The sequence below is a fragment of the Pelodiscus sinensis genome, chromosome 4, assembly GCF_052426305.1.
Source record: "Pelodiscus sinensis isolate ZL-2025 chromosome 4, ASM5242630v1, whole genome shotgun sequence".
NCBI lineage: Eukaryota > Metazoa > Chordata > Testudines > Trionychidae > Pelodiscus > Pelodiscus sinensis.
Window position 1 is genome coordinate 65,998,332 of NC_143055.1, and position 26,759 is coordinate 66,025,090.

At 42.9% G+C, this 26,759-nt stretch overlaps 2 protein-coding genes across 5 annotated transcripts in view; both read right to left on the minus strand.

Moving 5' to 3' along the window:
• WDR17 (WD repeat domain 17) overlaps window positions 1-26,759 on the minus strand; it is a 105,006-nt gene that overhangs the window by 41,642 nt on the left and 36,605 nt on the right. For all 3 annotated transcript variants that reach the window (XR_016349417.1, XM_089777908.1, XM_006131598.4), the window contains exons 5-12: window positions 22,523-22,774; window positions 21,521-21,643; window positions 19,945-20,132; window positions 12,121-12,289; window positions 9,727-9,818; window positions 8,708-8,790; window positions 6,761-6,847; window positions 2,230-2,394 (exon numbers count right to left, since the gene is read on the minus strand). Coding sequence is in view for 2 of the 3 variants with exons in the window: in XM_089777908.1 (XP_089634034.1) it covers window positions 2,230-2,394; window positions 6,761-6,847; window positions 8,708-8,790; window positions 9,727-9,818; window positions 12,121-12,289; window positions 19,945-20,132; window positions 21,521-21,643; window positions 22,523-22,774 (1,159 nt within the window). In the remaining variant the exon portion in view is untranslated. The remainder of the gene's footprint in view (window positions 1-2,229; window positions 2,395-6,760; window positions 6,848-8,707; window positions 8,791-9,726; window positions 9,819-12,120; window positions 12,290-19,944; window positions 20,133-21,520; window positions 21,644-22,522; window positions 22,775-26,759) is intronic.
• On the minus strand, window positions 16,408-19,937 carry XAGE3 (X antigen family member 3). Of its 2 annotated transcripts, none has more exons than XR_016349418.1 (2): window positions 18,187-19,937; window positions 16,408-17,644 (listed from the first exon to the last, which is right to left on the minus strand). XR_016349418.1 is itself a non-coding variant. In XM_089777910.1 (2 exons), exons 1-2 carry the CDS (start codon window positions 18,434-18,436, stop codon window positions 17,529-17,531), a joined length of 375 nt encoding a protein of 124 aa, XP_089634036.1. In that variant the 5' UTR covers window positions 18,437-19,937; the 3' UTR covers window positions 16,408-17,528. The 2 variants fall into 2 exon arrangements, 1 of the variants encoding a protein (XP_089634036.1); XM_089777910.1 differs by having other exon boundaries at window positions 16,408-17,653.

Below are 26,759 nucleotides of genomic sequence, written 5' to 3' on the forward strand. Positions count from 1 at the left end.
TACCATATTTATTTGCCTTTATGAAATGAAAGATCCTACTGTATGTATGTATAATTTTATGGTTTTTTTCTTTCTAATAAGCTCAAATTGTTCCGAATAAGCCTTGCAGAAGCGTAACAATATTCAGAATAACTTCCAAGCAGAAATTCAAACAGAAAGGTCCTGCCACATAACTTTAAAGTGTCCCCTCCTACTTATTGTCCTTTTGCCCCCCACTTACAATGGCCCTTTGTGCTTATACTATCTCCCCTTTGCCTTTAATGACCTTGCCTCTCCTTAGAGTCTGTTATTTCCATTATGGCAGCAATGGTTTCTGCAGGATTTCTGAAACTGTGGAAGCCCTCACATATCTATGCTGTTTTGGAGGGAATCAATTATGCCTATAATATTGCTATATTTTCGGTTTAAAAATAACCAAATTAAAATCCTAAATATCTTCTCATATACAGTAGTTCTCATAAATGACTAAATCTAAACAGTCATCCCCGAACATAAGAGGTTTTATTTTTTTTAAAAGGGAAATCGTTTTTTGAAACAAAAATCATATTTGTTTATAAAAAGAAATAAAATCTGACGGACAACGTGCCTACTTGCATGCTGGCAAAGCCCACTCATGCCACAGAGCATAGCAGTCCTATTTGGGTTTCCCCAAACCTGCAGAAGAACTGTTCTACAAAGCCTGTATCACAAAGCAGTATGGACAGTCAGAGGATGTGCTTTGCAAATGCATATAGCTCATGATTTCTAAATGGTCCAAAGGCCACCCATGTACAGCCCGCTCTCAGAAATCTTATGTAATGCATTAATCAATCAGTTTAGGGGAACATTTGGCATAGTTCCAGAATTTCACTCATGATATATAGTGTTACAAAATAAGAAAGAATCAAAAGGCTAACACATTTTCCAGAATAGCGTAGGACTCTCCTGACTTTAGTTTACAGTGTGACTGAACTCTGAAAATGACTCTGTATTATCTGTGGTACTGATATGGCCTCTATTGCCATAGATTGTAAGGCACTCAGACTTTTGTGTAATTATGATATTACAGTCTTACATATTTATTATCTCCAGCTGAATCCATAAAAAGTATGCAATTTACAAGATTTTTTTTCTGTCAGCCTTCCAAGCTCGAAAATAAAGTGGCTTTTTTAATGGTTATCATACCAATGAGTAGATACTGTACAGCTACAAAATTTTTATCTGCATTCAAACTGCAAACACAGTTCATGGATATCTGCAGATTTGCAGGGCTCTACCCATGAGCTCCCTACACATCCTCTCACTGCCAGAGGCCAAGTTTACTGCCATACTAGAACTGTACAAATCCACATGGACTGGGTGTCGGGGAGAGACAGGTACAGGCTCAGATCATCTGATTTCATGACCCTTCCCAAAAATATTTTCGACACCTGATGGAAAATGACTGGGAATCATAGAAAAGGTGGTTCTTCTCTCCTCATTCTCTTAGGTTGTATCTACACAGTAGTGTTATTTCAGAATAACTGACATTATTCTGAAATAACACAGAGCGCATCTACACAGCAAATCATTATTTCAAAATAATATTGAGCTGGAGGACTTCTTATTTGGACTCCGGTAACCCTGTTTTTAAGAAGAGTAAGGGAAGTTGAAGGAAGAGTGTTATTCCTTCAACTTCTGCTGTGTAGACAGCACCAAAAACCAAATTAAGCCATTTCGATTTAAGTTACGCAATTGACATAGTTTATGCCCTGCTGTGTAGATATGCCCTTATAGAGAAGATTCTTTACCCACATGGATTCTGACACTGTTTACGACAGCTGCCATCAGTAATGCCACTTATGAGGCATGTGGTTCCCTCAAAGATCTCCACAGATGATATTCAATCAATCATACTCTAGATAGTCATATAAGGGAACCTTATTCCCTACATTCACAGGGTCTTGGATGCAATTTGAATATGTAGTATTGTCCCAATATAATCACTAAGTAGTAGTGGCAGTCATAGACTTCACTCTCTGGGCAGGATGGAGCGTTGTAGTAATCTCTGTGTCACACGGCTGCTTCCAAATGCAAGCACTGCTACATAGGCATGGAGCCAACCCCAGATTTGTACTGTGGAGGAGGCAGGGGCAGAGTTGGACATTAAATGTTATTCATTGATACAAAATGATAATAGTGGTGTTTTTTATGGTGCCAGCGTAAGTGCAACTTCAGACTTTAAGTCTCTCAGAATCCAAGAATACATACCCATCATCAGAACCACTGCAGAGGATTCCTTCTCTCAGAGGAGACCATCTTACATGAAACACCTTTGCAGTATGCCCTGTAAAAACCTTCAGTGGCTGATCAGAGCTGGTTGCTAGGTAATAAACACGAACATTTTTATCTTCACAGCCAGTGGCTATCATATCTCTGCAAAATGAAAACAGTACAATCATCAGCTTTTGGAGTCAGTAGAAATAAACTGTTTTTAACTCTAAAAAATATAAATGTAGCGCACCTTTTAATGTATATCTCAGAAAATTTGATTTGTATTTCCTTTTTCTTCCATAGTTGAAATTACGCTTCAATATAATATACACAACCACAGCCAATGGGATAGAACCTCAGCTAGTGTAAACAGAGAAAGCTCCATGAATTTCAATGGAGCTAAAAAATTTACACCAGAATCTAGCTCATTGCTTTTCAATAAATTTACTTAATACACAGTACCGATAAAATCATTTTTGCACGTATCACTAACTGTTCTAAGCAAAAATTTCCAAAATAAATGAACAACATGATACATCTGTTGCATGTTCTTTTCTCTGTTATTCTTTAAAGCCTGGTTGCCATATTTATGAAACAAGGTTTTAAATAAAAGTAATGTATGCATCTGTATGCATTGTGCTCAGGATTAGGCTATGAGTTCAGCTGTAGAATTAGAAAAAACTGATAAATGGAAATGGTATTTGAACTGAAAGTCAAATGGTGACAGAAAAAGAAGTGATAAAGTCATATATCTATCACAATGTATTTTATTTGACCATTCTCTTTTGAAAAAAGTTCTCCAACTGTGAGCAGTTCTCTCATTATTTCACTGCACCCATTTGCAACTCACATTTGCTGAACCCATGAAACTTCCCTTTTAGGGATGTAAGTGACCAATCGACTATCTGATAAGCAAAAGCTTATCAGATAGTCAACACACTAATCAACTAGTCACTCCGCCCCCTCCCCCATTTCTGTCTCTATCACAAAGACGCGGGGGAGGGGAGAGGGAGGAAGGAAGGGTGCTGGGGGGAGCAGGCTTAAAAGCCAGTTCCTGCAGCTCCAGCTCCGTGGGAAGGGATGGGGCACAGCGGCAGCCAACTTTGAAATGCACAAGAGTCCCACAATGACCCTAGCCTAGGCTCCATGCTGCGCTACCTCTTTGAAATATACAAGAGAGCCAGCAGGGGCTCTTGTGCATTTCAAAGATTGAAATGCCATGTGGAGCCCAGGGCCAGCGGGGAGTCCCCTGCTGTGGCTCTTGCACCTTTCAAAGCGGAAGCGCCCGCATGGAGCCTGGGGTCAGCAGGACTCCCCTATTCCCTTTCTACCCACATTCTGCAGCTATGACTCAATCTCACTTGCAGCTGCCCAACTCTCCTGCATCTTCTCTCCCCCAACATAAACTCAGATTCAGCTCTTGCTGCAGGATTACTATTAAAAATTCAACATTAAAACTTAAGTCAACCTCATAATCTCACTAACACTGCAGATCAGATATTCTTTTTACTACTGTACATTGTTAATAAGGGGCTATTATAGGTATATTATGAGAAAGCACTGCAGAGGGAACATACACGTTTGATTCAGTGATGTACTAAAATTTCAGTCCACTCTTTTACAAAAAAAAAGCAATTCAACTTATCTCAATTTTCTACAGATATTCTGGCAATGAACTGTTCTACACATGATTACTTGTATTTAGTATTTTTATTTTGAAAAAATAAAGTTCTTTCTGCAAAGTTTAAAAAGCACATTCTAAGTCAGGGGTGGGCAGTAATTTTTGATGGAGGGCCATTCCAAAAATTTAGTACATGGTTGAGGGCCACACTCTATTAATGAAGGAGGTGCAGGAGTCTGGAATGGAGGTTGGGTGCAGAAGGGAGCTTGGGGTAAGGGACTTGGGTATAGGATCTGAGGGAGTTTGGGTGAAGGAAGGGATTGTGATCTGGGGCAGCGAACTGGGGTAAAGGAAGATGTGCAAGGTCTGGGAGGGAGTGTGATCTGGAGTAGGGGTCCAGGAGGGAATGTAGGGATTTGAGTAGTGACCAGCGATAGCGGATTGGGGTGCAAGGCCTGGGAGGGGATTTTGACCTGAGGACGGGTGTAGGAGGGGACACAGTGTCTGGAAAGATGTATGGGGAATGGAACAGGGGTGCAGAAGGTTTGGATTATATGGGGTAAGCGTGCAGGAGAGGGGCAGAGGGATTGGGGGAGGGAGAGGCTGGGGTTCCAGAGGCAGGCCTTATCTGGGTGGCTTCCAGCCAGCAGGTTCCTTAACCAGGGTCCCTGCCTTTAGGCTGATTGCTGCCGTGAACACTGTGAGTGTGGGGGATGACGGGGGAGGGGCACTTCACATGCTGTCTGTCCTGCAAGCAAGCAGCTGCTATTGGCCGGAAACTGGCTAATTGGGGCTACTGGGAGTAGGAGCAGGGTGAGAAGCCTTTTACCCCCTCCCCTGGACTCTCAGTATTCATAGAAGCACATGGCCCTGCAGCAGAGAGCTTTCCTGAGTATGAGTGGGGTAGGCAGGGAGCCAGCAGAGGTTCTCAGGGACCGGATCTGGCAGCTTGGCAGACTGAATCTGGCCCACAGATCATATGTTCCCACCCCTAACCTAGAGGGTTAAAATAAGTTAGCGCACATGATTATATTAATATTTGTCTTTTATAAGCAATGTTTTTTAACATATTAAAATACAGACAGCAAAGATTAGGAGGAAGAAAATTATCCACACAACAAACTTTGGATACCTCTGAAAACTAGTTTTCCAAGATACTGAAATTCACCTTTGTGTATAGTGAGGTATGCCTCACTGTAGAGGAACAGAACTGGGGAGTCTGTCACAAATGGATCATTAGAAGAAAAGAAAAAGCAGCAGCTTGCTATTTGCCACATGAAGGGGCCAGAAAGAGGCAGACACTTCTGTTTCCCTGCTAAGCCAAGCTTGGCCACCATCAGAACAAGCTAAAAGGAACTGGAAAGAAGCCACAGGCAAGTCAATCACACTGATGTTTCTATGGGGAAGGAAGCTACTCTCCTTCCTACCTGTGCAACTTCTAATGTTGGAAAAATTATTCACCCAAAGCCAAATATTAGCATTTTTACCAATATTTACAGGAACAGTTGTTCAACGTCAATATTTTGATAAAATATATGAAATATTGGTTTTCAAAACAGAATTTCTTTAGTTGTAAGCACTCAGGAAAGATGACGCAGATTTTGTGTTCTTTGTTCCTCTTGTAACCAAGTCACACCATTATTGGACTTACACACTACAAATATTCTAACTTTTTATAGTTATTCTCATGGAATATGTTTTATTAAACTTGACAGATGTTTGTTTTTAGTATCAGTGTTGCTAATTTAATATAATCATTTCTGTTTCTGCAAGTCAGTTGGTACCTGCAGTGCATCTTCTTTTTTATGTTTACCTATACTGAGAGTATGTCTATGCTTCCCAGTATGGGTGGACAGACTTCCACTAGCTCAAGCAAAGTTAGCATGTGTCTACTTTCCTATGATAAGAAACATCCTCCAGTTGCTGTGTGGACATACCATCAACGCTTCCCATTTATTCCTCATCTTCCTGCTGACTTCAAATGAGAAGCCTGTTGAACCTTTATTTAGTTAGCAGAGCTGGAATTCACTTGTCAAGAAGTATACTTATTTGTTCTGATGTATGGTTGTTAAATACTAACATAAACCCATTTCTAAATAATAAATGATTTTTTATTTGCTCACAAGTGAAGGTTTTATTTTAGAATGAAGCATCTAAAATACATGAAATAAATAAATTTTAAATAATGCTTTTTTTCATCCATGGAACGAAGCCAAACCTGCTAAGTTTCAATGGTATATTGTTCCATATGTCAGCATACTGTTTCTTCTATGAAATAAATGACCAATTTGAGCTTTTTCAAACAACTCTCAGCCTTGAAAATTCTCTTCTTATGGAAGTGAAGCGTCTGGTCACTGTGCCACTCTGCCACCTGTTGCACTCAAAAGCAATACTTTCAGTTCTGCTCTGAAAAATGACTCAGAAGTATGGCGTTGACTTCCATGTTCCTAGCTCTACAGATTCATTCAGAGTGAAGGAGAGTTCTTTTCTTCTCACATGCATCATCACCAGTAACACAAGGTCTACAGGCCAAATCCTGTCTTCCTGTACATGATCTCACTGCCTTCAAGGACGGCAGAATATTTGGCCTGCAGATTTTGTATTACTCGTGATGCTACATAAGGAAAAGAATTTGAAGTAACTTTCAGCTTACAGATTGATGTTTGATGGGGTTTTTTGGTCATATAATTAGGACAGAACTATACATCAAGGTGCAGCTCATGTTAAATAACAGTGTTTGTAAATAGGGAAGAGAAATTAGACTTCTCAGTAAGGTCCCAGGATTTTCTGCCTTTCTAAAACCAGCTCAATACACTGATATTACACTTTAAAATACTTTTCCATGATCTTTATGGTCATTCATTCAAGCTGCACATATTGCTTTATGTTCAATTAACTATTACTCACTTGTTGTTTTGGCTCCAATCACAACCAAAAACTGCAGCTGGATGTTTGTATTTGTGAAGAACTTTGCCATCAATGGTTCTAATAATACTGAAATAAATTACAATATGGTAATAAGAAAAAATCAACATAGAATCATCGAATACTAGAACTAAACTTCAAGAGATCATCAAGATCTGTTGCCCTACCCTCATGGCAGAACCAAGCACCATCTAGATCATCCCTGATAGATGTCCATCTAACCTGCTCTTAAATATCTCCAACGATGGAGATTCCACAACCTTCCGAGACAATTTATTCCAGTGTTTAACAGCCCTGACAGTTAGGAAGATTTTCCTAATGTCCAACCTAAGCCCCTCCCTTGAAACAATTTAAGCCCATTGCTTCTTATCCTATCATCACAGGCCAATGAGACCAATTTTTCTCCCTCCTCCTAGTAATATCCTTTTAGGTACTTGAAAACCACTATCATGTCACCTCTCAGTCTTCTCTTTTCTAAACTAAACAAATCCAGTACTTTTGGTCTTCCCTCATAGCTCATGTTTTCTAGATCTTTAATCATTTTTGTTGCTCTTCTCTGGACCCTTTCCAATTTCTCAGTAGGACAATACAGAGATTTTGTGCATCTATAATAAGCACAAGGAGCCAGACTGCAGAAGTGCACAAATGAAAAAAGAACAAAATAAGCTTACCCATCCTTGCAGCCACCACAAAGCTCCGCAGTTATAGTTACTATGCATCCTCAAATACAAGGGTTGCTTACAGGTACCTTTTTCTCGAAGACACAATATCATAGAACTGAAGGGTTGGAAGGAATTGCAAGGGCCATCTTATCTGCCAACATGCATAATTTATTGTGTCTAAAACAGCCTAGACAGATGGCTATCCAGACTCTTTTTGAAAACCTCCAGTGAAAGAGCTTCCTTGACTTCCCTAGTCAAGTGTGGCACACTTGATTCATATCACACTTTCCTTGGTACCAGTGGTACGAGCACCCTTAGGGTGACTCGAGAGAAGTCTGGGGGGGGGGGGAGGTACGTGAACACAACTGAAATTTGGAGAAAACTGATTTTTTTTTTAATTTTACAGCATTTTATTATCTTTTGTACTTTTTACACCCAAAAATTGTATTGCCTCCCCAGCTACGATTAAGTTGTTTAAACAAAAGTGTTGCAACTGTAGATACTGGGGGCACAGTAATTCCTCATTTAACACTATATAGATGCGTTTCTGAAAATGTTCGTGCTAAGCGAAAAAGTGCTAAAGGGTCAAAATAATGGAAAAGTGAAGGCTGCATTTCAGGTGGTAGTGGCAAAGTCAATTTTTTGTTGGTGCTTGGTCATCAACGTCAACATTAGATATCTAGCAACACAAGATATCTAGCAACACAAGTTGCCACGGTTTGTTAAAACACAAAGATAAACACATGAGTGAGTGGAGGAGTGCTGTGACCACACGTATTCATCCGCTCATGCGTATTACCACTGTTTTCACCAACTTATACCGCCGCACAAAGTAGTCCGCTACTTGATTATTTTCATGTTATTTCGGGGACAGTCGTGTTATTCGAAAAACATTCCCTAAAAAAAAAATTGTGCTATTGCGAAAACATGTTAAGCAGGAACGTGTTAAATGGAGTAATTACTGTACTTACAATTTTTTTTAAAGGAGTACTCTACAGCTAGAGCATATCACCCAGGGGAATTAGAATTCCCTACCCACACTTGCCTGGGCATAACATAGGCAGTAGCACACATACCTAAGATGCTGCATTTTTGCTAGCATGTGGCCTGATATATGCAGATGTCACTACTGCATTGTCTGATGCTGATGTAGTGCGAGTAAAACACATCCAATGGTTATTTATGCCAAGATCTTAAACATTAAATATATGGTGCTATCCAAGTTCATTTGCCCAAATAGGGGACTGTTTTTCAACATGACACTCACCAGAATCCATCGCCACTGCAGGTCGCTATTCTTTTGGAATCTTTATGACTCCAAGCAATGCAGAAGATTCCATTCTTTCCATGCTTCAAAAAATGCAAAATATGTATTAATAAGAAATAAATCACCTCTTTTTCCTCTTATTTACTTTCTTCTCTGTGGTTTAACTAGTAGGATTCAGCCCCACTTGCCCAAGTACAGCAAATATACTGTACTTTTATGTAATGAGTCCCTAGACCAGTTGGGCTACATAGGGTATGTGATCAAGAAAAAGAGAGTGTGGCCAGCATAACACTGTACTCCATTGATCCCCAAATATTCTTCACTATACATAAAACATAATCTCAACTATACATATAAAATGATGGTGTCTAAATTAGCTATTATCACTCAAGAAAGATCTTGTGAGTCAGTGGATAGCTTGCGGAAAACATCCACTCAATGTGCAGCAGCAGTGTTGGGAATTATTAAGAATGGAGTAGATAATAAGACAGAAAATATATTGCGTCTACACAAATCCATGGTTCATGCACATCTTGAATACTGCGTGCAAACAGTCTTGACATTGGGGAAAGAAGAGGGGGAAAGAAAGAGATAACTGCTCTGGGGTCTAGCAGCATCCGGAACCCAAGGCCCTTTAAATAGCCACCAGAGTGCACTGTGGTATGTACATGGCAGCTCTAAGAGCTGGGGGAGGGTGGCTGCCTCGGCTGCGTCCCTTCTAGCTGAAGCCCACCCATTCCAAGGACACAGAGCAGGCTCCCTCCACTGAAGGGCCCGGCATAGCGATCAGCTCCCCTGCATGCAGATATGGTCATCCCCATCTCAAAAAAGATATACAGGAATTAGAAAAGGTTAAAAAAAGGTAACAACATTTATTAGAGGTATGGAATGGCCTCTGCATGAAGAGACATTAAGACTGGGACTTTTCAGACATACAAACATTGATCCAGCTTTATCTAGATCAGCACTAAAGGGAGCCACTTATGTTTAAGAAACCAAGCAAAATAAATTCATCTCACCTCACTGAATCGGGTTACCATTTTGCCTCTTGGGACATCCCAGATAAAGCCACCATTTCTGGAGGTTGCACCAGCTATGCAGTTCAAATCCCCTTTGAGAAACAGACATGAGACACATATTATAATGAGTACAATGTCAATATTATTTTTACATGTAAAAATTTGCCTGTTAATTAAAGAAATGGATAACTATATGATAGCAATGGCAGATCAGCAATGCATCCTCACAATTTGACCCCAAAATTTTGTTGGAACTGCTACTTCTGACACAAGGTCAGAAGCAGCAGTTCCAACAAAAACCTCATGTATTCTACCCTCCTACTCTATGCTCCACTGAGCAAGGTAAACCAGTATTGTCAGTTGCAGACATGAGCTGAAGTCCCATGGCATCTGACAGCAGGTTGTTTGAAACTGTAAATGCTACATTATGTCTAGTGCTTAAAGCTCAAAGCAACTGCTGAAAATTATGTAGTTGCATTTTACCTGTCTGAATAGCAGAACACAGAGGAAAAAGCATTACCTCTCTCATAACTAGGGTATCCCCAGGACAGATATGAGGACATTTGACCAATGATTTATTTTTTAAAATTACTTCCAGTCTTGGATCATCAGATTCCACTTCCACTACTTGGATCATCAGATCCCTTATGGTCCCCACTTGTAGTACTGAGTATTTAAAACACATTTGTGAATTCACCTCCACAGCACTCCTATGATGCAGGGAATTGTTACTGTATACCAGTGGCGGGGAACGTTTTTTGGTTGGGGGCTGCTGACACACAGAAAAATTAGCCAGGGGCCACACACAAATGCGAAGCAAAGAAGAAAAAAAGACAAACCCTCACTGATGTGGCCCCTAACTGAGAAGGAGAAAGACATTCTCCACATACCCCTCGCACATCAGAGCCTGGTGGGGTCCACACTAGTAAATTTTGTGTGCTCCAGTCCTACAGCAGGCATGGACTCCCCAATGCTGGAGGGTGGAGGGAGGGCCAGGAGGAAGCTCTGACCCTCAGGGGCTGGATGCAGGCAAGCCAGGGGCCACATCCGGCCCCCAGGCCTGAGGTTCCCCAACCTTGCCCTATACATTCTACAATGGAGAAGTAAGGCACTGACTCACCTTCACCCACACTGTTACTCAATCCCAGAACAGAAACTGCTACAGTTAACCAGGCACATCTAATACAGGGAAAAAAAACCACATGGTGCTATTGCCCTATTGCAGGGGTCAGCAACCTATGGCTCATAAGCCATATTGGCTCTCTAGGGAACCAGATATGGCTGTTCTGGAGTCCCAACTCAGCCTCTCCTTGCTCCTCCTGGAACAAGGTTTAACGGCTATTTCGAATGAAGGGCTTTACTTCGAACTCCCGTTTCACTGCCGCGTGTAGACGCAGGCAGTTATTCCAGGATAGTCAATTTCCAAAATGGCTCTGAGGGGTGGATGTTCTCCCTTAGGGCCTCCTGGATCTTGACAGCCCCGCGATGGACCCCCCTGGATGGCAGCCTGCAGCAAGTGCAGTCAGGCTGATGGCAACGACCCCACGAGATGCACCGGCATCCCAGGTGCAGCTCTGGCTCCATGTGGCTAAGTGCTGTGGTGTCCCAAGTGCGGGCACTCCAAGCCAGGACTGCTTTGCTGTCCCTCATCGAGATAGACAAGCAAGCAGGGAACCCTGAGAACTGTCTGTCCATGGTGGGGGTAGGGTCCCTTTAAGCACGGAGCTCAGTTAGCCTCAGGCAGCAGCTCCACACACTAAGTCCTAACCTGATGCCTGCCGGCACTGGTTCTGGCCAGCCTTAACTTTGGTTCAGGGTCCACTCAGTGTGGACATGCTATTTTGAAATAGCAAAATGCTATTTCGAAATAGTTTTTGTGTGCAGGAGCGTTATGTCGAATTAGCTTAATCTGAATTAACTATTTCGAATTAAGTTAATTCAAAATAGCGCTGTAGTGTAGACATACTCTTACATGCCTAACTGATATCACTGGGAATCTAAGTTAGAAGCACTGAACTACCTCCTTAGATGGTCTAGGGGACATATCTCACTAAATTTGATTAAGGTCAAAAGTTGCTCATAGGTAACCCTCAGATCCACATTGAATAAATAAAGAATGCTCTTGTATAGAATTCTCAAATCAGCCTCCATTCCAATGAAGCAAAACCACCCAGATTCTGGTGCAAATCAGGGTCTTTTACAAATTGCAGCCAAGGAAAGGGAAGGATTTATTCCATGGGCACAGACAGCTCCACATAATCGCATGTATGTTCCAGCTTGCCAACTTGAGAATTACAAGAGTATTTACTGGAATTCATCAAGTCAAATGCAGTTTGTGCATAAAATTTCCATCAACATAAAATAATATTTATTCCTAAAATCAAACACTCTTACCTGGAGCCCAAGAAAGAGAATAAATGACCCCCTCATTCCCAGGAGAGGTGTAGACTGCAGTTAAAGTGTTTATATCCCACACTTTTATTGTCCCATCGAATGATGCTGTAGCTAGAAGGTCAGGGTTATCAGGTTTGAATTTACAGTCAAAGATGGTTTCAACATGACCCTACAGTGACAGAACAATAATAATAATAATAATAAAAAAGAATACTAGTGCATTAAAGAGTTATTTCTTAAATAAAATAAGTTGATTTAATTGATAAACTAACTTTATTTGCTATCATTTTAACTCCAGTTCACTGTACTTCTCTAAAATCTTTACATCTATATTAACATTATATATTAAATACTAGAAGATTTATCCAGTATTGCTCAGGTCCTTAATTCATTTTTGTTTTTCCTCATCTAAATCATTACTCGGAGATGAGGCTGGGGATGAGAGGTTCAGTATACAGGATGCCCTGGGGAGAGATGACTATTCCAGATCTCTCTCACCACAGCAAGTTGGGGCCAGGTGAGAAATGCCTCTCCATGGCTACTGCCGCTCCAGTGGGCAAAGCCAGGGAGGGATGTATGTCCCGCGGCTAGGACAGGTCTAGGTTCATTTGCATTCTGCACTCCCTGGGCAGAGCAAGGAATGCAACAAACTGTGAACTTTTTCCTTGCTCCCTGACGAAGAATAGCCAGCAATCACAGAACGGTAGAATACTAGACTGGAAGAGAACTCGAGAGATCATCAAATCCAATCCCCTGCCCTCATGGCAGCACCAAGCACTGTCTAGATTATTCCTGATATATAGCTGTCTAACCTGCTCTTAAATATCTCCAGTGATAGAGATTCCACAATCTCCCCAGGCAATCTATTCCAGTGTTTAACCATCCTGACAGATAGAAAGTTTTTCCTACCTAAACCAACCTTTCCAACCTAAACCTCCTTTGCTGCAGTTTAAGCCCATTGCTTCTTGACCTATCCTCAGAAGCCAAGGAGAACAATTTTTCTCCCTTCTTCCTGTGAGACACCTTTAGATACCTGAAAAGCGCTATCATGTCCCCTCTCAATCTTCTCTTTTTCAAACTAAACAAGTCCAATTTCCTCAGCCTTTGCTCATAGCTCATGTTTTCTAAACCTTTAATCATTTTTGCTCTTCTCTGGACCTTCTCCAATTTCTCCACATCTTTCTTAAAATGTGGTGTCCAGAGCCAGACACAATACTCCAACTGAGGCTTAATCAATACAGAGTAGAGCAGATGAATGACTTCTTGTGTCTTGCTTTCAATACTCCTATTAATGTATCCCAAAATCATGTTTGCAACTCCTTCGCCCGCCCCCCCCGGCTTGGTATCTGCAAACTTACTAACAGTACTCTCTATGCCATCATCTAAATCATTGATGAAGTTATTGAATAGAACAGGTCCCAAAACAGACCCCTGAGGAACCCCACTTCATATGCCATTCCAGCATGACTATGAAGTGTTAATAACTAAACTCTGAGAACAGTTATCCAGCTAGTTGTGCACCCACCATCTAAGTTGGATTTGCCTAGTTTATTGATAAGAAGGTCATGTGAGACCATATCAAAAGCCCTACTAAAGTCAAGGTATACTGCGTCCACCGCTTCTCCCTTATACACAAGACTTGTTATCCTATCAAAGAAAGCTATTAGATTGGTTTGACATGATTTGTTCTTTGCAAATATAAGCAAGGGCTGAACTGCTACTTGCTATAAGCCAGCTAAAAGGAGAGAGCTGCCATGGGGTGGGTGTGCCCACTACAATTGTTTAGCTGTGCAAGATAATTAACTGTTAATATGTAAATACAGCTCATGCCAGGATGGGGAGAGAATACGAGGTGTGGCTATGTAAATCCAGTTCAGCCAGGGCTGATGGAGGATCAGTGTTGGAATGGAATGAGGTTTATTGTAAATAATTTGGGGCTGTTGTGGGGGTCACAAATCATACTACCCCTAAATGTGGGAACTGTAAAACATTCCACCAGTGCTTGCAGGAGAGACACCATCATTGTAAGAAGTCTCGGAGGAACAAGCCTCCCCCCTTCCAGAGTTGAGTGAACTGAGCTGGGAGGAATGGTTAAAGGGCTTGAGTCAGCCTGCTTCACACCTGCCAGGTGTAAGCTGTAAGACTGGCCCAACCTGCCCCTTTCCCCCTTTGTTTTAAGGACAGACCTAAAGCAGACTCTATGAGGAGTCTTTTTGCTAGTCCAGTGGAAGCTGGAATCCTTTGCCAGTCCAGGTGGTGGGTGAAAGAGTTGAAATCATTAAGAGCTGAAATCACTGGTTTGTTTGGGAGCCAGACCCATTGCATCCAGCAAAGCAGCGGTAGCCAGCAGAGTGGCTGGTGGGAATCACTGGCCCGTGGCGCAGCGCGGCTGGTAGCAGCAGTGGCAGGCAAGAAGCTGCTGCAGGTGACTAGCGCTGCGGCGCGCCTGGTAGGAGCAGTGGCAGGCGACCAGCGGAGCATCTGGTCACGTGGAACGAGACAGTTGGCGGAGCGGCTCGTAAGGTGCCCCCATTTATCCCCCCACTCCATTTCTACCCAGGTTGGGAGGTGAAACCCTGTGGGTGAACTTTTGGACTCTGGGTGGCACTGACCAGGGACAGAGAGTTTTGGGGTGTCGGACTTTGGGACTTCGGGTGATTCTTGGCTGAGGGGATAGGAGGGGGGGACTTAGCTCATGTTTGGGTTATGAACTCTGTTTGTGGTATTTTCTCAAGTTAATGCTGTAGGACTTCTTTCTCTGTTTCATTAAATGTTTCTTTCCTACACTTAGACTCTGTACTTGCGAGTGGGAAAGCATTGCCTCTCAGAGGCACCCAGGGGTGTGTGAATTTCCCAGGTTACTGGGTGGGGGCTCAAGCCAGTTCTGTATGAGATGGACTCCAAGATATTGAACCCGGTCCTAGTTGCTGCCAGGCCTACCGGGCAGAAGGGTTACACAAATCTATGCTGGCTATTACCTATCACCTTATTTTCCTTCAGATATTTGCAGATGAATTTCTTAATTACCTGCTCCCTTATCTTTCCTGGCACAGAAGTTAAACTGACTGGTCTGTAGTTTCCGGGTTGTTCTTATTTCCCTTTTTAGAGATGAGCATTATATTTGCCCTTTTCCAGTCTCCTACAATGTTCTCATACAAATTAGGAATAGGGGAGCTTCAGTCGCTCCCTGCCATCCCTTGTCCCAGCTAGGGCAGGTCCAGATTCATCTGTCCCCTGCACTGCCTAGCTAAAGTGAGGAATGCAGCTTCCTGACAAAGGGGAACAGGCAGCAATGTTCCCATATGAATCAGGGGGGCTGAACCAGCCTCTTTCCCCTATCTGGTGATTCTCTCTCTTTTCTGTATGGTTTTATAAGAAGCTCAAATATATAGCAGATAGTTGCTCCTTTCTCTACCCCTGTTCCCCGCTGTCAGAATAGAGTTATAGCCATCTCAGTCTCCATCTCTGGCCCCTTGCTGCCCCCAGTGGTCATTATACTGGTCAACTGTCTCTACTTTCCATACCATATCCCCTGATATCCTCATGTGGTCATTATACAGAAGAACCCTCCCTTTTCCGTTTTGTGAGAAACAATCCCATTTCAGGCATACGCCATTTTCCTGGGACAACCAATCCCTTATCTTGGGTTCCCCGAGGAGCCAACACTTCCTCACCCCCTCTGTCTTAAAGAGACAGAGCTTTTTTGCGGTGGGACTCTTTTTTTTATTTCCTCAACGAAAAGTGGTGGCAGGTCTTCTTTTGTGTGACAAATCGTGGTGGGAGGGCCTTTTTTTTTTTAAGACAACCCTAGAGGTTCTGTAGCCAAATAAAATTGGGAAACACTTCCTTAACTCAAATAATTTTTGTTTTTCTTCACATAAATAATTTGTTCTAGGGTGGGGCTTGCAATAAGGGGTTCAGTATACCCGAGGAGAGATGACTATTCCAGAACCTTCTCAACACAGCAGCTTGGGGCCAGGTGAGAACTGCCTCTCTATGGCTGCGACCGCTCCAATGGGCACAGCCAGGGGAGGGATGCATGTCCCCCAGCTAGAACAGGTCCAGGTTCGTCTGTCTCCTGCACTCCCTAGGCAAATCAAGGAATGAAGCAAATGCAGGGTTCATCAACTCTTGTAGAGATTTGCCTGGTTTTACAAAATACTACATGAAAAGCACTAGTGAAGTCAGTACAAACTAAAATTTCATAAAGATAATGGATTGACCTTACTGCTCTATATACTTACAATATTTGTATTCCAATTGATTTATTTTATAATTCTGTGAGAAAAGAAGAAAGTAATTTTTTAGTAATAATATGCTCTGACACGTTTGTATTTTATGTCTGATTTTGTAAGCAGGTAAATTTTAAGTGAGATGAAACCTGGGGGCACAGAAGTCAAATTAGACTCCTGAAAGTAGTACATTAGTCTGAAAATGTTGAGAGCTACTACCTTAAACTGTCAAAACACTAATACAGCACAGCTGTAATTCTTCACCAGTAGTGTAACACAATCCAGGATCAGGTGACAAGGCAGTAAAAATGACTTGTATAGGCCGCGTTAAATGGGGCGCCCAACTAACTCAGTTGGATATGGGGGAACACAACATCCTCAATGTGGTTGCAGCATGCTGTGTGCTGCACAACCTAAGGGAGAGGAAAGAGGAGGCCTTCCTCCCTGCATGGGGGACATGGGCTGATATGGAGGGCAGGCACTTTGAGCAGCCCTGGACAGCTGCCATCTGGCAAGCACACCAGCTGGGCTTGCGCATTCGAGAAGCCCTGAGGGAGCAATTCTCCCAAGGAAGTCGATAATTTTCCCTGGGCCTTCCAAATGTGGGACTGCTCCATGCCCCCGGTGCTTTCCTTCCCAAAACAGCTCCTGGCCCCAAATTCACACATTGTACTCATTCATCACACACTGAGAACACAGACAGGTGTTGGTGAAAAAATGTTTACATTTTATTTCACTGTTGGTTTTTGGAAAAACTAAAATACTCTTTTGTTCAGAAAAATAAAAGTGTTTGTAAACAAAGCAAAGTGCTTCCCTCAGTGATTCTCATAGGTGAGAAAGGGGAAATGTCAACTCGGAAGGGGGGAGGGAGGCTCAAAGCTGAAGGTGCTGCCTTGATGAAGAGCCCCTGGCACTTTGGATGCAGAGGCCTTCTCGCACACGGCCACGCATGCAAGCTGGGACAGTAGGAGGCTGGGCAGGAGGTGAGGCTGCACCTGGCTCTGGGATGGCAGGGGCTGAGGGGGGGTGGGGCAGGAGGAGCAGGACCAGGCATAAGACCGGGGAACTCCATGCCTCCTGGATAGCAGCACAAATCTCAGAGCATTGCTGGGCAAATTCCTCCAGCAAGTGCCTGCCCCATTCTGCCTCTGCCTCCATCCTCTGGTTCATTGCGTCCTACATCCCTTCCATGACCGAGATGTGCTGGCGAAGCAGGTCCAAATATGTGTGCCAGTGCGGGTTCCCTGCAGCCATTTGGGTGGTGGTGCAGGTGTGACACCCCTCCTGGTCAGCTGGTCCAGCTGTGGAGGACAAGAGGGAAAGTCATCAGTCATGCATGTTCACACTTTCCCTGAGAGGGCATGCCCTCTTTCTTCTCAGCAGTCAATGCCTGTCCTAGGATCAGAGGATGCTCATGTGCATTTCACTAAGGCATGGTGTGGCCTGGCTAGCAGCCACGGCCTCCCTGGAGCCCAGAAAGTGAACATGCCACCATCCTGCCCCCCAACCCCCATCCCCACACACACCCCATGGCCAAGCAGCATAGACAAGTGTCAGACCACAGTTGGGGTTCCCACAGATTGCTGAGAGGCCTGAAGCTGTGAGGCAATCCCAGCGTCCCCAACCCATGCCTGCACCTGGCATCACTGCCTGCAGGAGCAGGTGGTGCCTTGCAGCCATGCAGGTGCAAGGGTAGGATGGCCCTCCCTGAGAGCGGCCATGGGTGTGCCCCCCCCCCCAAGGCTGTGATCAGCAAGACATGTCACAGCACTGCACCATCCACTTTGCTCCCTCCTGCCCTGCCCTGTGTGTGTTGGATCCTCACAGCACTCACCTGATATTCCCTCCCTGGTGTCCGAAGTTGTGTTGGAGGCCTCCTGAGCGTGGATGTCTGGCTCCTGGGTACTCCTGGTGCTGTCTTCCTCCTCCTCCTCCTCTTGCAGCTCCTGGTCGTCTGCCTGGACTTGCGGCTGCTGCTGCACAGGGGTCTCTAAGCCAGACTCCACAAACATCTCAGGAAGCAGGGGTTCCCTTGCCCCCAAGATCCGGTCCAGGTCCTCGTAGTAGGCACAGTAGTGTGCCATTTCCCCGGAGCGGGAGCTGCACTCACAGGCCCTGACATACCCCTGCTGCAGCTCCTTCACCTTGGCTCTGACCTGGGATATGGTGCAGGGGTGGTGGCCTTTCCTTGCGTTCCTGTGCCTGGACTGTGGGAACTGAAGAACCTCCTCCTCAGACCACAGCTTCAAGAGGGCTTTTATCTCGGACCCAGACCCGGAGGGTGCTCGGCGTTTGATGTCCCTGGCTTCCTGGGGGGATGTGTCCTTGGAAGGGCCTTGGGGGGCTGTCCCTGGGACATGGCTCCGAGTTTCCTGATCGGACTGAGCTGCACAGTCTCAGGGTCCTGGAAGTAGCTGGCTTGCTACCAGAATAGTAATCCTACGTGCCTGTGCTTTTTAAAGATGGCTGCAGGCAGGAACAATAGAGTTGAAAGCTGTGGCAGGAGTGTCCACCAGGGCTTCTTCCTGGAGGCTTTTAATGTCAACATAAATTCTTCCCTGCATCCACAGTTACCTTTTGTTGACAGAACTCTGTCGACAAAGGCATTATTTCTCGTAGAATGCGGTTTATCGCCATCGACAAAACTGCCGTGTTCTGTTGACTTACTGTCAACAGAACTCGGCGGTAATGTAGATGCAGGTATAGTTTTGTTGACAAAAGTCCACTTTTGTCGACAAAACCCTGTAGTCTAGACACACCCTCAGTGTAATACAAAACTTTTGCTCCATGAAAAAGCTTTGCTGATTTTAACTCTTGTCTTTGCTCACTGAAAAAAGACATTATGATGTAATTCTAATAGTTTTAGATTTTTGCATTACTTTCCATTTCTCTGAGACAGTTTAATAGTCTCTTTCACAAGGCTTACTCCAGCAAAACTCATTGATTTCACTAGATGCTTTGTTTGCATATGGAATGAAGGATCACACGGTGAGACATTTGAAAACAGGCTTATTTGCTTGCTTGTGTAGGCTTTTTCAGTTAAGTAAACTGTTTTTCCCTCATCTCTCCTTTTTAGGCTTTTGGTTTTTTTTAGTTTTTTTTATATTAAATGTGACACAAAACTGCTTTTTTTTTACCTCCTTGTTTCTTAAGAGCATCATCAGTTAATACATAGGCATTATTTGCAGCATGTGCTGGCTGAATAACTAACATGCATCATACAAAGAGTCTGACAATTATTATACATGTTCTCCTCAGCCATTATTGAAAAGGTAATTCTTCTTTTTTGTGAGGAGAGAGAGGAAATGAAAAAAGTTAAACTAATATATTTAAAATATCCCCCCCTCACTAAAGAATACTACTTTTGAAGGTAGTTCAAATTTGCATCCTACATTATTTGGCAGTCTTCAACTTTTTAGAAGTTTCTAAATCTTCAGCCCTATGAAAGCTGTTTTGGCTGCACACTGCACTGTCAAACCTATTCTCAATCCTTGGATTATTGTTCATAAAAATGTGGTATGTGTGTATATACATACATTAATGATGATTATTATTTCATTCAAAACATTGGACAGGCAGAGGAGAGACATACCAAATCTCTAAGGAAATCCCATTTCTTGGCTCCCATGTCATAAAGCCCCACTCCACCATCCATAAAACAGCAGACAGCATGGCCAGGAGGAAGAGAGAATGCTTGGTTTTGGGTTAGAGTTGGGGGTGGAACAGCCTCGCTGGTAGATGATGTATGATGATTTTTAGTAGGAGAATGTGATGAAAGTGCTTAATAAAAAGATATAGACATATTAACATATTTTGATTTCTTTCATATTTAAAAACAAGTACATCACTTCACATCAGGGTTTACAATTTATTTGTGTATATGATGCTGACAAGTAGCAAGGTTTCCATGGTTAACAGGTGGGCCTGAGTATATCGGATATTCTAAACATCAACAGGAGAGCAGAGAAATTCCCTGAGAAAAATATTAAAGAAACTTAAAAAAATAATAATAGGTTATACCATTTAAAGGGTGCTTTATCAGAATCCACAATTATTGAAAATTGTCTTCTTCAAAATAGTCAAGTTGATCGTGTCTCTCCAAAATCAAGTAAATAAAGTGATAGAAATTGATACAGGTAACAGAAAAATAGGGCCTGACATAAAACAAGAACAGAAGTTAAAGAAGACCAGAATAATCATCTTTTTAAAAATGCTAGGTACCCTCCAGACATTCAAGAAGGGATAGACCCTCCTGCAATGAGACTGACAGCTTAAAGGAAAATAGGTTAGAAAAGCGTCAGAGGGGTAGCTGAATTAGTCTGTAACTGGAAAAACTTAAAAAACAATGAATGGTCTAGCACCACCTTAAAGATGAAACTGAAGAAGTGGGTTGTACCCATGAAAGTTCATGATACCATCTACATGTTTTGCCTCTGTATCAGAGGCAGCAGCACCATGTGACAGGCAGTAGCTGGTTTGTGTGAGGAGCTGGTTTTTAAAACTAATATAGAGGCAGCAGCATGGAGTGGCAGGGAGATCCCCAAGAGTGGGGCTGGGAGTGCACTGGCTGCCAGCCATGCCTCTGGGAACTATTGAATAGTCATGTAACCGATAAAATTTGGTGTGGTTACAAGACTATTCAATTACACGCTATATAACATCCTTAAAGTAAATGGAGCTATGAAGGTGGAGACAAGAAACTTAAATCTGATGCAAAAGCAATCTAGCATCAAGTGTGACCTAATGAAGATCTCTGTACATTCTCACCAATAGAAGTTGGTTCAATAAAAGATATTATCTCACCAACCTTGCCTCATGTTGTCTACTGTGTTCCTTCTCCATAATGCTATTCTATAACCTTTGCATATTGTTATGAGGTATCTGTGATAAACAGAATGTATATTATCCTTCATTGGTGTTGGGAACAAGAGTATAATATTCCTAAATATGTGCCTTTTAAGGAAGAACTTAACAAAAGGTTTAATCTGATAACACTTAATCTGATAATACTTTGGTATCAATAGCTGTTTTGATTACAGACTGCAGAAGTAGATCCAAAGTCAGAGAATTTTGATTAGGGTGTACAGAGTCAGACAAAGAGAACCAACTATATATTTTAACTTGCATCCATTGCAATGAATTATAATAACAACAAAATGTACACTTACACTTTTTCTTTGGAGGAGAATTGAGCACATGCAAACCATGGAACCCAGTTTTCTTCAGTTTAAAATTATCTATGGGGGTTGTGCGTGAAACATTCCATATACGCAACACTCCAACCTGAGAATCTGAGATTTAAAAAAAAAAAAAAAAAAAAAAAGTAGCTCCATTTATTAATGTCTCTTCTATATAAACAATGTACATAATAGAAGCAAGTTTCACAATATTACTTTAATATAGAGATGTTCATTCTTATAGAACAGTAGGTATAACAATCAATAACAGCATAAATAATTACATATTGCAACCCACACTGGGGAGATTTAAACCTGGGACTTCTGGAGCTGAGTGTAGGAGCCTCAACAGCTTAAGCTATAGAGGCAGCTGGCGCTCAGTTTACGCTGTAGAGCTCACTTATTCTTATCAATTACTGAAAGTGTCCTAAGTGCTGCTCTGTGGGACAGTGAACCACACCCACTAGGTGTGTGGGATACATATATTTTCTCTCCCTCTCCCTAACAATTCTCCCACAATTACCCCTTCACTATGTGGCTCATAAAGGAGAAAGGAATGAAAAAAGTGAGCTCTAAAAACAACAGAAAGGAAAGTAGGGAGAGGGGAGTGGTTTGCTTACTCCCATCCCTCAGCCAATTACAATCCATGCTGGTAAACTCATAATAAAGCTGTATGCACCAAGAAAATGTTAAAGGGACTGCAATCAAAACCAAGAAAGTTTCTAGACATAAATACTCTTTTTCTCCATGAGAACAAAAGTGACATACCATATGGAAAACTGTTTGTACTGATTCTCTGTTCCTTTGTTTCATTTCATTTTTTCTAGAATATATTAAAATATTTCTGTTTCTATTGACAGGCAAATCAAAGGAGTAGAAAAATTAAGTATGAAATACCCATTTAGGAGAGTCAATGCAATATTTATAACCAATCAATAAACGATAACCAAAAAGTGCTACATAGTCCTGTATTTTGCAAAAAGAAAAGTTTACCTCCAGTAATAAACATTCCAGGAGCACTAGGAACCCAGGCTAAGCATTGAACTGATGCTGCAGCACTAGGAAAATTAAATGCTGTGATACAGCAGAGAGACTCAGAATCAACTAGTCGAATGCCATTATGTAAATTAGCAACAAGAAGATAGTCAGTAGACAGAGGGTCCCATTCCAGGGCTGTAACTGGATCCTCTTCGTCTGTTCCTTCAAGAGACTCTGGTCTCAGGACATGTTTCTGACTCTTTGAACCTTTAACAACAAAAGGCATCAGATCACCTTCAATTAGATATAATGTTTCTCAATTACAGTGATGTTAAGCATAGTTTTGTTATTTCCATATAGGCTGGCAAGCCATCAATATTTTTCTCCATCACGTTCTGTAGCTTGTTGCACAAGCTGTATTACTGAAGCCAGCAAAGCTAATCCTCTGCTGTACACACTAACGAAGGTCATTCTGACTCTAGCAAACATTTCCACTGCTTCCTTTCTATCTTAATAATGGAAAGAAGAAGTGAAAAAAGCTGTTCATGTTTAGATCCTGCAAGCCCTTATTCATGGCTTTGCAGCATCAAGCCCTTAATGCATCCTGTATACATCAGCCCATGAAATTACACTCTGCTGTCCTAGCAATGAGCGCAGTAACTTGTGTCATGATGGTCATTATCCAATATTATAGAAAGCTAGTGCTGATTTTTGATATTACAAAAAACAATCCCACTCACAGATAACAATACAAATCTTTATTTTACAAAATGATGGAGTTCTAGTCAAAATAAATAAATGAACATGCTGTGCTTCTTCCCTAGAAAGAATGAATTCACTAATTAGCTCTAAAAAGGTAGATAAAAAGCTGAATAACTTTAATTTTGACACCTAGGAATATTATTAATTTGTCATATTTTGACAAACATTAAAAATTATGTTATTCCTTTGATGGATTTTGTTTAATGCCTGAGATAGAAAAGAAAAAAATCTAATCTCAATTATCATTAATATACTGAACCCATATTTCTGCTCACTGGGGAACATTTTTCCTTAGGAAGTAAAAATAACCGAAAATAATTCAGTAGGTGTGTTTGCTTACAGATGTATGGCTTTTATGAGGTAGAATTAAAACACCACCTGTTGCTCCTGCTGTTTGGGCAAACAATACATGCCAGACTTGATAAAAATGAATATACACATACACTGATAGACATTTGTGTTAATTTGTCTGAAGCCCACAGCTAGCAGCACATTGACATGGCATAGAGGACCACATGACAAGGGGTGCTGTTGTCCTTACCTTCAAAAATTCACATGCTTAGTGAAAAGCATAGTGTTAGCCAGAGGCTTTTTTTAAAAACTTTATTGTTATGCAATAAGGAAAAGATGTATTTGAACCACCATTTAAATATGTAAGATATATTCCAAATTCAAAGATTCATAAATATAAAAAGATTGATTTTAAGATGAAAGTGGAATACAGGCCATACTCGCTATAAGTCCAAGATACATTCCAAAAAACGTAGACTTATAAAAGAGGAGAATTTTTTTTCCCGCAGCTGACTTTCATTTGTGCAAATTGGGATTTTTTGTGCAACTTAAGAGCGGGTAATGGGAGGACTTATAACACATCAGTTCCTAAAAGCGCCATGACTTTAGTGTGCAACAGACGTATACAGGAGCAACTTATAGCCGGGATGCCCTGCATAACATAAAGACCGTTTATGAAACTAAAGTTGAAATCTTACATAACAGTGTCTAAATTCTTCCACAAAGGCACTCGGGTTCAGTTCTGAAGTCAAATCACTTTCCTGCGACAGGAGAATTAGGTTTCTTTTTCTGTCATGGGTTATGATCATCCTCTGGTATAATAAAATCTCTCTATATTTAAAAAAAAAATTTCCTCCGGGACAACAGAGTAAAGTCAGCATGTAACACTGTCTCCCGCAGGAAAAGTTTTCATCCTGCTGCTCATCCACCCTTAGCCATACAGCTTCCCCCATCGCTGACAGCCGAGGTGAAGGAGCGGAGAGACTGGAGAGACCAGTGGATTCTCTCCCCATCCTGTCGGCCAGCTCTGGCAGTAGCAAGAAGAAGCGCTCCTTCAGCACTTCTGGGTATCACATTTTAAGAAAGATGTGAAGAAATTGGAGAAGGTCCAGAGAAGAGCCACAAGAATGATTAAAGGTCTAGGGAACATGACCTATAAAGGAAGACTGAAAAAATTGGGTTTGTTTAGTTTGTAAAGGAGAAGACTGAGAGGGGACACGATAGCGGTTTTCAGGTATCTAAAAAGTGTGTCATGAGGAGGGAGAAAAATTGTTCTCCTTGGCCTCTGAGGATAGGACAAGAAGCAATGGGATTAAACGGTAGAAAGGAAGTTTTAGGTTGGACATTAGGAAAAACTTCCTAACTGTCAGAATGGTTAAACACTGGAATAAGTAGCTTAGGGAGGCTGTGGAATCTCCATCTCTGGATATATTAAGAGCAGGTTAGATAGACATCTACCAGGGCTGGTCTACAGCAGTGTTTCTTAAACTTTTTAAGACCGAAGAACACCAAACAATATTTTTTTTTTAAATGAAGAACAAGGATTTTTTGTTGAGAAAAAAAAAAAAAGTCAGGGGGAACATTATTGAGCAAAAAAAAATTTAAGAAAAGGTCACTTGCCCCTTTAAGGGTGGCCATTTTGAACTCTGTGGTTCTCCGTGGCACACCGGTGTGCCACGGAACACAGTTTAAGAAACACTTGTGTACAGTATTGGGTCCTGCCATAAGGGCAGGGGACTGGACTTGATGACCTCTCGAGGTCCCTTCCAGTTCTAGTGTTCTATGATTCAGCAAGTGGCTGTTTTGGGGCTGGGCTGGATGGATCAGAATCAGCCTGTTTGCTCAGTGGCTTCATGAGCTAGGAGCTCAAGACCCTTTCCACCCTGTCACACTACAACACTGGGCCCGAGGTGTCCTGGAGTCTGCCACCACCACCTCCTGACCCCCACCCACTGGTTGCTCCTGCCAGAGGTGGCCCACAGCCTGGGCAGCTGCTTCCAGGGGAAGCTGGTACAGAGCCCTGAGCCGGAACCACCACCCGAGACGGGTGCTGCAGAGGGAGTGAGAGGTGGGCAGGGATAAAGCTCTGAGCCTTGCTGTGTAGGGAAGACGCCCTCCCTCCCGTGGGGGTAGGGAGAGAAAGTACAGACCCTCCCTGTGTGGGGAAGAAGCATTCCCCATCCCCCCAGGCTAGGAGAACAACAGCCTGCTCTCTGGAGCCTTTCCCTATGCTGCTATTGACCAGAATCCAGCTAAAAGGTGGCCCTGGACTGTGTCAGCACTGGCAGCGTGGCCTGTGGGGCCTCCAGGGTCAAGGCCAGGTACAGACCACATGGGCCCTGGCAGCAGGACCTCCCTTCAGGGTGGCCAGGACAGCTTGGCTGCAGCCATTGCTGAAAGGGGGCACAAAGCCAGGTAAGGTCCCCCTCATGCCCAGACACCCCCATGCAAAACCCCTCACTTCCGCCCCTCCCCCCCCAAGACCTAGCACCCCCACCTTGCTCCGACACTCTCCCTTGTTCCTGCACCCTCTCTCCTGGTCAGAAACCCCACTCTGCTCCTTTATGCATGTTGTTCCTGCACCCTCTCTCCTTGCTACACACTGTACCCTCCCTTGCTCCTTCTCTCTCCACCTGGCCGGACACCCTACGCCCAGCCTGCTTCTGCACCCTACCCCCACCCAGATCTCACAACTTCTCCCCTTTTGCATCCCATCTTCTTCCCAAATCCTGCACCCCATCCCTATTCTACTTGCTGGAAGCCCTGTCTGGCACATTGTACCCTTCATTTTTGTCCCTACCCCAGAGCCTAAGGAGGTTCATAAAAATCCACTAATTCTGGAACCCCAGAAAAGTAAATCTGGTCTATGGGAAGCCCTGAACCTCAGTCCCTCCCACCCCCCTTTCCTTCCTCTCACCCCGTAAGGCTGGGGCACCACAGGAGTGTAGCCAGACACAAACCCCATCTTGTTCCCCCACCCCCCAGAGAGCAAGAGAAAGGCAGTCAGCCTTTGGTGCCCTGGGAACGCAGGTGTGCTGCCTGTCCCTGACTCTACCATAAACAGAAACCAGACAGTAAATGGGCTAGCTGACGACCCGGGGCCTCCCGTCGTCCTGATGGCTAGTATCAGTAATTGACATGCCTGCACTGTCCCAGGAGAGGAATCTTCGCCCATCACATACCAGAGGTGCCCATTGTC

What these genes read in the sequence shown, in the direction of transcription:
- XAGE3 (XM_089777910.1), bottom strand. Translation starts at nt 18,436, where the DNA reads ATGGCACACTACTGTGCCTACTACGAGGACCTGGACCGGATCTTGGGG. An exon ending in CACCAGGGAGGGAATATCAG is followed by an intron (nt 17,654 to 18,186) that starts GTGAGTGCTGTG and finishes TGTCCTCCACAG; the next exon opens with CTGGACCAGCTGACCAGGAG.